This window comes from Amblyomma maculatum, chromosome 8, assembly GCF_055883805.1.
Source record: "Amblyomma maculatum isolate TAMU_Amacu chromosome 8, ASM5588380v1, whole genome shotgun sequence".
Classification (NCBI taxonomy): domain Eukaryota; kingdom Metazoa; phylum Arthropoda; class Arachnida; order Ixodida; family Ixodidae; genus Amblyomma; species Amblyomma maculatum.
In genome coordinates, this window is record NC_139351.1 from 93,495,966 (window position 1) to 93,510,017 (window position 14,052).

Below are 14,052 nucleotides of genomic sequence, written 5' to 3' on the forward strand. Positions count from 1 at the left end.
TTGTTAAGCAGTAAGAGTGTTAACTAGTGATAAAACATGCCTATTATAAAATGGTTGCATATTTTACTTTAGAAACCCGACATTTAGACTCTAATCTTGCAACAGCAGATTCCACTGTAGCTAAATTTCTAAGACAACAGAGTATTCCCGATTCCTGGTCAGCAAACCAAATGTTACATACAAAAAAGCAAAGACCCCGCCGGGGTGGCGCAATAGTTACGGCGCTCGACTACTGTTCCCAAGTATGCGGGATCGAATCCCGGCCTCGGCGGCCGCTTTTCGATGGAGGCGAAAAGCAAGGCGCCCGTGTGCTGTGCGATGTCAGTGCACGTTAAAGAACCCCAGGTGGTCGATATTTCCGGAGTCCTCCACTACGGCGTCTCTCATAGCCTGAGTTGGACGTTAAACCCCACAAACCAAACCAAACCAAAAAGCAAAGCACAAAAGCTTTAATTTGCTTATTTCCAATGTGTAGAAATGGCTGCCGAGTTTAACAACATTGCCCTCTCTTTCTATTGTTTTTTCTACGCAAAAGCACAGGAGAACATAGTCCTCCCTTCACGTTGCTAGATTTCTCTTAAAAACAGGACATATTGACATTGTTCTTGCTTTTACTTTTTAATTAGTCTTCAAAGCTAGCATACACACTTGTTTTTATCGCATTTTACTAACACAACTACCAACTTTCAGCACTGCACGTCAAGGGAAAAAAAACGTTTTCTTGAATACAACAAATTTGCTAGTCTGGTCTACAGTTACAAGAAGGTCCAAGAGATGGAGCAAGCTGCTCCAGGAGTGAAATGAAGTGACTGCGAGTAGAACAACACACAAGTTGGCCATGAACACCGTTGTACGGCTAGACTATTATTTGGTGCAACAACACAATAGCGGGCGCTCTGCCTCAGTAGCCTTCCTTCCAGTGCTAACACTTCTTGCTTTCCTTTCCTTTCCTTGCTTTCCATCAAGCCCAAAATAAGGTGTTGGTATTAAGTGCCTAAAACACAGTGGTTGAGTGCAGAAAAAAAAGTAGCGTCACAGGAGGGGCGACAAGCGGATGCTGATAGTAATTTTCTGTCTGGTCACCAGCTTGCTGCCAGCATCGATATGGTCGAGTAAGTCATGAAAGCTATGGCATCGGCACACTCATTAAGAAGGTGCAGTTCCTTATCCTGGTACGATCCTACTCTACGCCACAAAAGCTGAGAACAGACGCTTTGAAATAGAGAAGCACTGTTCACCTCGTAGCGGACGTTCTGGTAGACCTTCAGGTTGTTGTCCAGCACCGTCAGAGACTTGGAAGGCTTGTCATTGCCCGTGAACAAGAAGGTGATGTCCCCCCGCTCCCACTTCATGTCATTGAAGTCCACCAGTGTAGTGTCTAACCTGGCGAGGCAGAAAGGGCACAGGGAAATTAAAAGGAGGTAAATGCACAACGTCCAGGCATGAAGTCCAAGAGGCTGCTCTAATTGCAAAGCAAGAAATCAATGCCAATAGCAACCAATGACTAGAGTTTGCACAGATGAGTGGGCGAAGAATCATGTTCGATGGTTGTGCTGCTATCTACCCATTGCGGGCGAGCGCAATGGTTTACAGATGAAGTCGATACGCAAGTGAACATGCCACTGTAGTTCGCTGAACTCCAGCATTTGCTTAATCACATAGTCCTCGCAGTCTATGCAGTAAAGCATCCTCAAAATGCCTCGGGGCCATTGGTGAACACTGATACTGCATCGCACTGGGATGTGCTTCTAATATTTTCTACCTTGAATATTGTTTTTATTTGATCACACTTTCAAGCCCTTTAAGCTTGAACCAATATCATTTCACTGTACAGTATGGTCCACTGTTAAAGGGAACATGAAGACGCATTGCTGCCGTGCTTTACAAAGCACTCCTGAGAGAGCCAGGAATAAACGATCGTACAAGGTTCATGCGCAGTAAGCACGGCTGACTGTCTTCCCGACCATGCACTTGATGCCGTCCATTCTTGCCAGTAGTCGGCAGCAGCGCTTTGCAAAGTGTTCAGGCGACGCGATCCCATGTTCCCTTTAACAGTGGACCATACTGTACATATTGTATATGGAGGCTCAGCTATTGACAGCGGTACCGTGGCAAATGCAAAATGAAGTACAGAAAATGGGCCAATCTGTCGCAATATGTCAAAAATTCTGGGTGCTCATATACATTAGTTCTACGCAGCACGCTGCAGCGCTGTGAAAAAGTGCAAATAGTCAAGCATCCCTGAAAAATTGTGGATCAGAATTTTCAGCCAGCGACTGTAAAATAAAACAAAAAAATCTGCCAACTGTAAGCTACAGCAGAATTTGTGCACAAACAACCAACAAAACGCTATATATTATTAAGCTATAATTTTTTGTTATGCCTCAAAATGGAGTTGTTATAACCAAGACATTAAATGGAGAATGGATGCTTCACCTTGCAAGATATGGAAAATACAGGCAAGATCAAGCTGAAAAAGCACTAGAAAAACAATGGTGCCTCCTATTTTACAAACATCCCATGCACCCTAGACGCGAAATCAGAAATGCTTAACAACACTGAGGAAGCACAAGCTCGAAATTTTTTGTCCAATACAAGGACCTTAACAGTGCAAGCCTTTTGTCAGATAACTGACTAGAGACCAGTCACAAAGACACGGTGTTCTAAACATAGTGACCTAGACGTCGACAATAGGAGAATGCTAGGGAACATCTGATTGTGCAACAAATATCCGCATTCACAGACATTGTTCGGAGACAGTGATAGCAGGTAAGCAAATACCCCGTTCCAACCAACTAGGATGGTATCTGGGAGAGAGGTCAACTTTGAGGACAAGCTCTTCATCCACTGTGTCGATAAGACAGATAAGCCTTAGTAGAGCGGCCATTAAAGACGACCTTTTGAAGATAAAGAAGATTAAGGGAAAAACGGTGCAAGTGAGGAATCAGAAACAAACCGAATGTTTGATCCTTTCTTGTGAATTTTACAGATGTCTGACGGCAATATCCTTGACACCAATGGTACTGCAAACAAACAAAAAAAGAATGTCAGTCATAAAAAACTATATAGCCCCGAACACTGCACATTACAGTAGACTTTTATGTGATCAGGTGTCCTGAATTTATACACATATAAACAAAAAAGATGGGCAGATTCCGGACCCATTAATCACAGTGACAAATCTTAAAGGCCCTGAGTAATTCAAGGATACACAATGATAAACAGTTTAAATGCTTCATTTAGAAACATGGCACTGATAGCAACATATTTTGGTGTACAGCTGTTTAGGTGCTTTTTCTTTTTTACTTATCAAGAGTAATTCTAGACATCACCACAAAACGATACACCGCATGAAGTGAAGCATGGCCCTGAGCTGTAGCCTCCACAAACAACCTTTGACTATATTGGAGTAATAAACAGGCATTATAGAAATTCAGGAGTTATACAATTTAGCAATTAAGAGGTCCATCAGCATCAAAGTACTGAACCTCTAGAAAGCAACCATTCTCTGTAAGTCCATCAAAGGGACTCTGTAAACAACACTATATACATTTATTTCATTAAAAAAAAATTGACACTGCGGCTCCCCCCTGCTAGTTGATGCTCATGTGGCAGCAAAAGACGCAATAACTGTCAAGAAAATTAGATTTAACACAATTTTTTTTTCTCCCATGACTCGATAAATCTGCATTATGCTGGATTTCATAACAAGTGTTAGAAGTGAAATGCAATGTAGCCTAGCCCTAGAAATCAGTAGAAGGACAGAAAGTCACTGCAGTTAGACTGTGAAAATTGAAATGAATTTCGACCGATTTTCATCTCTTTTCCCAGCTTGTGAATAAGCTCTGTTTTCAGAAAAAGAGGCGATGCCTTCGCCATTAGGGTATGGCACCTCTCGATACTGGCCAAGTTAAATTTGCCTCCGCTGTCACTTTAATGGCAAAACAGGAAGCTGGTGCGAAGTGAAGAGTGTTTTCTCAATAGTAGACTGCCACAATGAACAATACGTGTCATATACGTACTTCACTAACCAGATATGTTTGCCTTCTTTTTGTGTGCCCTCTTTTGACAATCTTTAGCTTGTCTATTTAGTGGCAACTGCTTACAGCAGTAAGAATGTTTTTGAGCATACAACACTTTTCATCACACTCAATAAACGAGAAGGCAGTTGCCCAATGCAGCTATCTGATAGCAACATCCCAAATCTTACTTGATATGCCCAAGAGGGGTTACTCTACCTCAATGAGACATCCTACAGCTCATCAAAGTGCCTGAACGCTGGACTACATATCTATCTCGGCATCTCGATCGCTCTCTGATGCAGTCCTCAGGGAAGCAAACCTGACATATGTGACATTATGTCCTCAACAGAGTTACCTTAGACACAGCAGCCCATAATCCAAAAAAATTGCATACAATTTGGGAAGAGCAAATTTGAGCAATTGAATGCAAATCCCTACACTCCACAAATACCTATGTGCCGTATTGCAAGCACAGGCAAACACAAAGAAATATCCGGGTCTCTGTGTAAGCTATCCAACTGGCATTTCAGCCCGACAGTGCAAGAGCACATTATCATTTCGCATTCTGAAAAACCCATAAAATAGTGCCTTTTCCTGATTTATTATGTTGTTCCTTACAAGACACAATATTGCAAATTGCAGTGCTCAAAAAGAGGCAATAATTGCTACTCACTCCAGCTCTGAAAGTCCCACTTGAGCTCCATGTAGAAGTCCCCCATGAGTTCCAAAATGTGCACGAGATCGGGCCGTCGAAAGTCCATCGCTTCCCGCGACTGCTGCTTGAGTTTTCTTAGCAAGGAGAGTACTGCGAAGATCCAAAACAAAAAGAAGTGGCTAGAATCACATGATTGAAACGGGAGCACAAGCTGACAGGCAGAAAGCCTGAACTTCAACCGAACATGGACGTCCGTGGAACCATAATTATGCAACTGACAGCATGTTCTGTCACGAACTGATGGTGCTTATCCCACAAAGTAATTAGCACTCCTTCCACATGCCTTCACCATAAGGAATACAAATTACTCCATGTGTTTAAATTCCTATAAAAGCAGCTCCTAGAATTACAGAGATAGGATAATAAACTCTTATCAGTATAACAAAACTACCAGCATTAATTAATCATTCCTTCCTAGGGAAGCACAGTACAGAAAGCAGTTTAGCAACCTCCCGACAGCAATGGGAGCTACTAGGAAGCACCTAAACGCATGACAATGGCAACATAACGAAAGTCCCACACCACAATCACGGAGTGCTGTCCACAAGTAGAAACAGACTTACTTGTTTGCCGGTCCCCGTAACTGACTGCTTCTGCTAAACAATTCCATCCTTGACTGTTTTTCACCTTCACAGGAGCATTGTGTGCAAGAAGCAACTGGACACATTCTGGTCACCACGGAGGAACAAGAAATGGGAAAGGATTATTATTCAGACATTCACATCGTAACGACTCACCTCGCACTTCAGCACGAGTTTAAGTACAAGTCAGGCAGACTCTTCCACAACGCCAAAAAAAAGCCACAAATATGCTTTTCTTTTTTTCCCTCAAGAAATACATTGTGTATAGAAACGACCAGCAAGTTGTAAACCATTTAGTTAGATTAATACACGAGATGTCTGGAAACCCCCCCCCCGCCCCTCACCATATACCAAAAAAATAACAATTATGTGTGAACAATTATTAATGGAAAAGTTGGAATCTAGAGTAGCAAAGAAGAAATAACAAGCAAACGGGCAACACACATGTAGCTTTGTCTATGCCATCTCTTTGGCTGCTATACACTTGGATTAAAAGTCATTAAACTTCAAACAAGGAAGCAACCCAGACTAAGCCCGAGAAACTGAATGAAAAAAATGAATAGCTTTTGTTTTTTCTGTTATCCTTCACGACACTGGTTACCACGACAAAATAACAATCGAGGTGTGAGTACCGAGTTTCCTTTGTTAGAAAATGCACAAAACTCAGCCGGTAACTAAGTTTGATTATGCAGCAGAAGTGAGGAACAAAGTTAGTTAAACGTGCACTGCACACATTTCTGCACACGGTCGTAGGAAACTGCGAGCCTGGTTTACTGTCACTGCCCCCGCAACCTAAGGAAAAAAAATTATTTCAATACTTTGTTCCTTTGAGCATAAAGCAACTAAACGGATGATGACAGAGCAGAGCAGACTCAGAAGACAATGCTCAAACAGCAGAACAGCAGGTGGCGTCCGACGACTACACAGAACCCGGCATGCTGGCGACATCTCGTCAATAAATTAAACCTGTCACGGCGTTGCCACAAGATACGTTGTCTGACCTTTTTCTTGTAATTTTGCGAGCTACAGCGCTCGTCTCTGGAGAAGTCAATGAGAAAATTCTCAAGCGTACCTTTCTGTCCCAGCATGACAGCCAAGTGAAGCGGCGTGTTTCCTGAAATAAACAGAAGTTGCATCCATCACAACGCACTCAATTAAGAAACGAGCCAACGGCTTACAGCAGCGGAGTTGATCCACTTACTGAACGCGCCGCTCCATCCATGCGCACGTTCAGCGGCACAGATCTCGCGATTTTTCCCACCGGGAGCTAGCGAGCGGCATCCCAAGGCCACATCCATGTGACCGCGCCGATACTGTCAGGTCCGGGAGCGGAAATACCAGGCCGCTTCCTCTCGCTACGTTGTAGTGCGTGGTTACACGGCGCCCAGAACGAAAGTTGTGGGCGGAAACGCGATGCTGGGTGAATTATGCGCCCGGCAAGCACAGCCCTTCCGTCAAACACGGTTTTTGCACGTCCGCCCCATAGCAGCCGCCGACAGTTTGAACCGATCTCTTTCAAGTTAAAATGTTTAAGTTACACGGTTGTAAGGTCCCAGAACAATGCTTCCGTTTCGTCTCATTCCATGCGAGTATCCGGACACGATTGAAACATGAGCAGAGAAGCGGGTGGTTTAGCTTTCTCGGAGGCTGTAAACTGACCCGAGAGGGTCGCCTCGGCTATGGCAGGTTGAACGAGCGCTGCGAAAAGTGATCGCGCGGAGCAAGCAAATGAGAGTCGTGAGATCATCTTACCGTGTACGTCCTTCTGCGCGACGTCGTGCGTCCTTAGGAGCGCCGAAACGCGGCGGACATCACCGTTAAACACATTTTCGTGCAACGGATACATGCTGCCGTCTTCACCAGTGCTGTCGCTGTCCGCCATGTTTACATCGCGTGTCGCCTCGCTCTGCCACCGTCAGGGGGCGAGACCAGCGAGACCGAAACAAGAACAACGGTGCGTGCATTTCTCGCGAAAAAGTTTATCGACCTCAGCGCTTTCTAAAATCGTTCACAGTATTAGTTTTCTTTCTCGTGTCTAGCTGCTCGGTAATGTCGCCGTCCCTCACATTCCCATTTTGTGGAAACACGGTTGTTTTTATTTCATGAGGTGTCAACCTGGGCCAAACTTTCTATTTATCGCTGCTGCGGATGGAAGCGCCAAGGTGCGCGTAGTAACATTTGGATATACATGAAGACTGCATGCAGTCAAAAAAAAAGAAAACGTTGCTGTTGGCGTGAGCATGGTGTAAGCATCCATGGTGTAAGCATAAATCAAAGCCTGACTGCTACGCGTGCACTGCACGCGTATGCGCGCGGAACGAGAGTTGTATTTAATTTACACTACGACATAACTGTTTCTGGGACATCTCGGAGAAACACTACAGCCGTCGTCCACCACCAAAGCGGTGGCGGGTGCAATGACGGCCTACAACAGATAAAAATCGGTGGCAGGCTAGCCCCCGCCGCAAGCGGCGGTGACCTACAAGGGCCGGGACGCGTATTTGGGTTTGCTCGGTACGGTGGCTCCGCAAGGGACAAAACGACAGAAGAGACGAAGAAAGCGGGCTGTTCCGACTAGCATCTACCGCCCCCAGGAGCCGAGCCGCCTAGCGATTAGCGGCGCATGCTTTTTCAATGGGCACTAGCTTGAGAAAGCCTATACTACTACTACTATTATTATTATTATTATTATTATTATTATTATTATTATTATTAGTAGTAGTAGTAGTAGTAGTAGTAGTAGTAGTAGTAGTAGTAGTAGTAGTAGTAGTAGTAGTAGTAGTAGTAGTAGTAGTAGTAGTAGTAGAAGTATAGAGGAAGACTCGTTTCACTAAGTTGGCACTGAATTGTCTGTAGGTAATGGCCAAATTAACCGGCTAAATATTATCTTCACAGTTTTAATTATTATTGAAAATATTATTGGTTCACAGGGAGGCAAAGGCGCAGTATCTGTCACCCTTGTGTCTGCGGACACCAAGGGATGAAGGTGTCCACATACACAAGGGAGGAAGAGAGAAAGAGGAGCGGTAGCGAGGGGGCTACGGAGTTTTTCAGGCGTCCACAGACACAAGTGTGACAGATACTGCGCCTTTCCCTTCCTGTGAACCAATTATTATTATTATTATTTATTAAAACTGTGAAAATATTTAGCCAGTTAATTCGGCCGTTAACTAGACAATTCAGTGCCAACTTCGTGAAACGAGTTTTCCTCTATACTACTACTAGTACTAATGATAATAATAATAATAATAATAATAATAATAATAATAATAATAATAATAATAATAATAATAATAATAATAATAATAATAATAATAATAATAATAATTAGCAGAGGCATATTACTGTGTATAATTAATATTATTAATATTTAGTAGTAGTGGTAGTAGTAGTAGTAGTAGTAGTAGTAGTAGTAGTAGTAGTAGTAGTAGTAGTAGTAGTAGTAGTAGTAGTAGTAGTATAGGCTCTCTCAAGCTAGTGCCGCGTCCAACGGGACGCTCATTAAAAAAAGCATGCGCCGCTAATCGCTAGGCTGCTCGGCTCCTGGGGGCGGTAGATGCTAGTCGGAACAGCTCGTTTTCTTCGTCTCTTCTGTTGCTTTGTCCCTTGCAGAGCCACCGTACCGAGCAAACCCAAATACGCGGCCGGGACCAAGGGCGGTATTACAGAACTGCGTTCAGTTCGCGTTCAGCTGCGAACGCTCTGTGATTGGTTGGAAGCACTTCCGCTCAAAGCCTCTCAGAACCTGCCATGACGTAAAACCATTAAGTTCAGCGGAAGGGCTTCCAACCAATTACAGAGCGTTTCGAAACTGAACGCCAACTGAACGCAGTTCTGTAACACCGCCCCAGCCGCCCTCTGTCCCCCCCCCCTCCCGTCCGGTAGTGGTATTAATTAATTATTAATTGGTTCACAGGAAGGGAAAGGCGCAGTATCTGTCACACTTGCTCTGTGGACACCTGAACCGCGCCGTAAGGGAAGGGATGAAATTAGGAGTGAAAGTGTAAAGAGAGAAAGGGGAGCCATGGTGGAGGGCTACGGAATAATTTCGACCACCTGGGGATCTTTAACGTGCGCTGACATCGCACAGCACACGGACGCCACTTCGTTTCGCCTCCACCGAAACGCAGCCGCCGAGGTCGGGTTCGAACCCGGGAGCTCCGGACAGTAGTCGGGCGTCTTACCACTGCACCACCCCGGCGGGGCCGGTAGTGGTAGAGACATTTATTATATGTTTCTGTACGTTTATAATATGTTTCTGTCCGGTGGTGGTAGAAACATTTTATTCCCATTGGAACAAATAGTGCTCAAGCCACCCGTAGAGACAAGTAGAGAAGTAACGAAAGGGTAGGCCTATTCAAGGAAGCTTGTCCGCGCATTCGTTCAATGAAATGCTACAATGACCTGAAACCCATACAAATCTGATCTTACGAATATGAGACGGCGCAAGACCAGAAAACTGCCGATACAAAGATGCAATCGAAAAAGTCAGAGCAGTATACAAACTGAAAAAGCGTCCGTCACCACAATAACGTTGCAATGCTGTAAACAAACTCTGCATGGCTAAAACAATAGCTAAAAATTCCCCAATAAAAAAAAGGGGGGGGGGGTAATATTAGTTACGGCGGAGTGAAAAGCAAAATCAAGTTGAGTAGAAGAAATCGCAGCCTCCGCTTTTTCCTCTCGCTGTGCAGAATCAGTGGCAATTACAAATCATACGGTGGAAAACGTTGCAAGTAGTCATCCAAAATAGAAACCAAAGGTAGACACTGGCAAAGATCGAACTGGCATGGTTGGGATAAATGTCACCGTAGACCAGATTAAGCTGACATAGACGAGAGAAGGCTGATGAAACACAATACCCATCTACTGACAATGGAGAAAAAAGCGACTGCACATATACGACCTGCGCCCTTTGATAGCGAAACCAAAAGGTATACAAAAAAATAAATTAGGTGACGCAATGAAAATTGTTTCTGAACACGATGGGCAGGAATCATTTAATTTTAGACCGGACTGCACCGTACGCTGCCGAAAGCAAAAATACAAAGGACGACCCGAGCCCCAGAGTACAGGATGGTTATTGTCACAAAACTAGAAAAGCCAAGGCAAAGCCGCACTGCTGGCCGTTCGATCAGGAGAAGTGGTCGAAGCTTATAAGCAGTGCAGCCAGTAAATAAGACACAGCAGAATTGAAGAATAAGGCTCAAATATTTGCAGATCATGACAAGAGCAGATCTCATATTCCACATCTCCTGTGGCTTATGCGATGGAGTAGACCCAAGGCGCGCTCCCTTTTACGCTTTATTCATATGTATGTATAACTTTAATGAGATGCCGGCAAACGACGGTTTAATGCGTCGTGACGCTGGCCAAGCGTTCAATGTGAAGTCTCCAACTCACTGAAGAATCATAGAAAACGCCCAGGTACGTAAGTGTTACAACCTGAACTAAATGTTCCTGGTGATATGAGAGAATCAGGAACAGACTGATTATTCGGAAAAACTAGAATGAAATATTCATTGACATTTAGAGTGAGCGAAAGAATATCTAGCCAGACTTCAAACTTGGTTCGGCAATTCTGTAATGTATGACATAAGGTATGGATACCTGTTGATGAGACGCGTAGACGGGCAGGTGAACACCGTCTCGCATAGGTACTGAATAAAGGCAAATATTGATTAAAAAGGGGGTTATGACTAAACCTTAAGGAACGCCTTTATATTGAGTATATATAACAATTAAAAAATGTTCCTGAGAAGAAATTCTTGAATCCAAGCAACTGTGTAATTCGGAATTTGACAATTCATCAAATGACAGATCGGAAGTCGCTAATCAACACTGTCATACACTTTTGAAATATCCGAAGTAACTAGAGTGGAATTTTCACGAGACCGACTAGCCATATGAATGCTGCTCTCGAAATCAATGTGCGCAGACCATAGAGATCATTTTGGACGGAAGCCAATCTGTCTGGGAGAAGGAATTTTGTATTGCGAAATAAACTTAGATACGTATTCGTTATGCTCTCCATTGTTTTCACCAGAAAACAAGTTAAAGAGATCGCCTGATGTTGCTAATGGCATATAGCCAAGGCTGATTCTTTAGCAGTATAACAACTTTGGCAAGCTTCCAGGAGCTAGGTTTCCAGGAGTACTTCGGTGAATAGCTAATAATATTTAGCGGGTCGCGGGTTCGACACGATCTGACGCTGGATCTCCGCAGCGGCCGTCACCTCGGAACCATCACGATGACAACCGACGCGGCTCCATCTACCCCGCACCTCCACCAAGATGTTACTGTAACTGGCGCTACGATGGGCTGAACTCGGCGCAGACTTCGGAAGCCGTTGTTGTTGTTGTTGTTGTCCAAATAACTTATGGCACATACCCACAGAGGGGGATCGGCCAAGAATTGGGTAGGAAAGAATTTTTTTTTTAATATACTTGCATAAAAAGAAATATATATATATATATATATATATATATATATATATATATATATATATATATATATATATATATATTAATAATAATTTGAGGGGTAGAGGAAACGAAACAAAATGGGAAATAAGTGAAATATAATATGAAAAGTGGTAACACTCACGGGAGATTGACACTATATTTGTAGGACAAGTGATGTTTTAATATTTAGCAAGGAAAACGATTTGAGTGCAGTAAAAAATTTTGCATGGCGGTAAAAATAGACCTGTGACTGTGCCCAAGGATGGTGGCGCCAAATGATAACAATGTCGGGCTGCTTAAACTAAGGCCAAGCTGTTGCAATGGCCTTTCCATCAACTGTTTCCTCAGCGTAGTAAAGCGGCGGCAAAACAATAAAAAGTGATCTAATGTTTCTTGTTCACCGCAAAATGCGCAGACGGGAGACATTGCCAAACCAGACCTGTGAAGATAGAAATTTAAAGGTGGGATGCGGCATCGCAGCCTTGTTAGTGAAATCTCAAGTTGCCGTGAATGACATAATTTTCTATTCCAAGAATAATTTAGATGCAGGTAGTCCTCAGATCTTAAAAGATGTCCGTTTTTCATATTTAATAGAACGTTTCTTCGAAACCTCGCTGCGGTGATGTACGCGGTCGCCGGAAGGATAGATAATACGGGGCCATTAAGGGACTCTTTTGGTAAATTGTCAGCATATTCATTTAAATCCACATTGCTGTGGCCTGGTACCCATACCATATGTACAATTTTCAAATGTTTTGGGATCAGGGAGACAAAGGTTTTTACTATTGCAGAATCCACCGACGAAGAGAGAGATGAACACAATGATAGAGAGTCGGAAATTACTGCCACTTTAGAAAAAGAGGAGTCTAATTTACGTAGAGCGAGTACCACCGCCAGAAACTCCGCCTCAAAAATTGGGGTGAAGTCCGGAAGCCGGACAGAAAAAGACCAGTCTAAATGTGGACAATATATACCCACTCCCGCCTTTTCATTACTTTGAGATGCGTCAGTAGCTACAACTAAACTAGCAGAAAGACTTCTTAAATGATCTTCTAATAATCCGTTTAGAATAACGGATGATAAGTTTTTAGCATTATTCGGGAATATGTCGTCAAAGACAATTTTAATGGATGAACCGATGGTTTGTATGGGTAGAATACTAGGAAGGGAAACATTTAAGGGGTCCAGCAAATTTTGCAGCATCCACTCTATCAGCGTCGTCGTCTTTCAGAACACTTCGTCGTCCACGCGTTCCTCGGTCGTCGTCGTCGTCTGTGAGCACAACACTTCGGTCACGCGTTTCCCGGTAACACCATTCAATAAGTCGATCCTGTCAAGAAATGTGGAAGAGGATTTTTAACATGCCAGCTGTAATACCATCAGGGTCTGGAGCTGGAGGGTTTATTTTTGACATTACAGTTGCAAACTTAGACATAAACATTTTGGAAAAATCTATCGCAGCGACCGGGAATGCGAACGGCCTTGGGCATGGCGACGAAAGCGAATTTCTAAACCGCGACCAACGGTATTTTAGGCGCAGTTTTGATAAATGTGGGAAGTGTTTTAGTGTAATAGCTATTTTTAGCGGCTTTGATATTAGATTTCATGCTATTAATAGAACTTGCAAGTTTGTTCCTAGTTGTTATGCTGTATCTAAGCGTAAGTGCTCTTCGTAATGTTTTTCTTTTTCGTTTGGCTTTTCATATTAGCCTTTCTAATTTTAGTTGGCACATATTTATGGATACAAAAACTACAATTTCCTTGAACCTATCCCAGGGCATATTGACATCAGCAGAAGCGCTATTGAACAATTCCTGAAATGGAGCATACTCGAAAAAAAGGTAGTCAAAAATACTCGTATCATCTGCATTGTTGAAATTATAGAAGCAAATGCGTTTCCAAGGTGCTCACCTTAGCACACATCAGCAATGTGCAATAGACGAGTTGGTGATCAGATATGCCTTCCATTATTTCTAGTGCAATGTTGTCATGTTTAAAATGATCACTTAGGAAAACCAAATCAAGAATGTTCGAAGCGAAATCATGAGTGCGTGTGGGCTGTTTGACTACTTGCGTGAGATTAAAAAGAAACACCATGTCCAGTAAAGCTTTAAGTACTTTAACTACTAAGCACTAAGCACTAAGTACTAAGTAGAGGAAATCGCCAAAACCAAAATTAATTGAGCGGCAGTTCCAGCGCAAAATTTTTTAAACAGCCCATGTTGAATCAAAGATGCACCCTACAGCTGCCACCAACACGTCATGCATCT

At 43.2% G+C, this 14,052-nt stretch overlaps 1 protein-coding gene across 3 annotated transcripts in view; it reads right to left on the minus strand.

The window, feature by feature from the left end:
- LOC146181834 (ankyrin repeat domain-containing protein 13C) overlaps positions 1 to 7,211 on the minus strand; it is a 32,215-nt gene extending 25,004 nt beyond the window's left edge. For 2 of the 3 annotated variants that reach the window (XM_084576837.1, XM_084576836.1), the window contains exons 1-6: positions 7,071 to 7,211; positions 6,391 to 6,432; positions 5,301 to 5,405; positions 4,696 to 4,827; positions 2,957 to 3,023; positions 1,239 to 1,383 (exon numbers count right to left, since the gene is read on the minus strand). In XM_084576837.1, the coding sequence (XP_084432963.1) occupies positions 1,239 to 1,383; positions 2,957 to 3,023; positions 4,696 to 4,827; positions 5,301 to 5,405; positions 6,391 to 6,432; positions 7,071 to 7,200 (621 nt within the window). In that variant the 5' untranslated portion in view covers positions 7,201 to 7,211. Of the gene's footprint in view, positions 1 to 1,238; positions 1,384 to 2,956; positions 3,024 to 4,695; positions 4,828 to 5,300; positions 5,406 to 6,390; positions 6,433 to 6,519; positions 6,642 to 7,070 lie in introns of those variants that run through there. The other variant, XM_084576838.1, reaches the window with a different exon arrangement.
- Between the last annotated feature and the right edge of the window lie 6,841 nt (positions 7,212 to 14,052).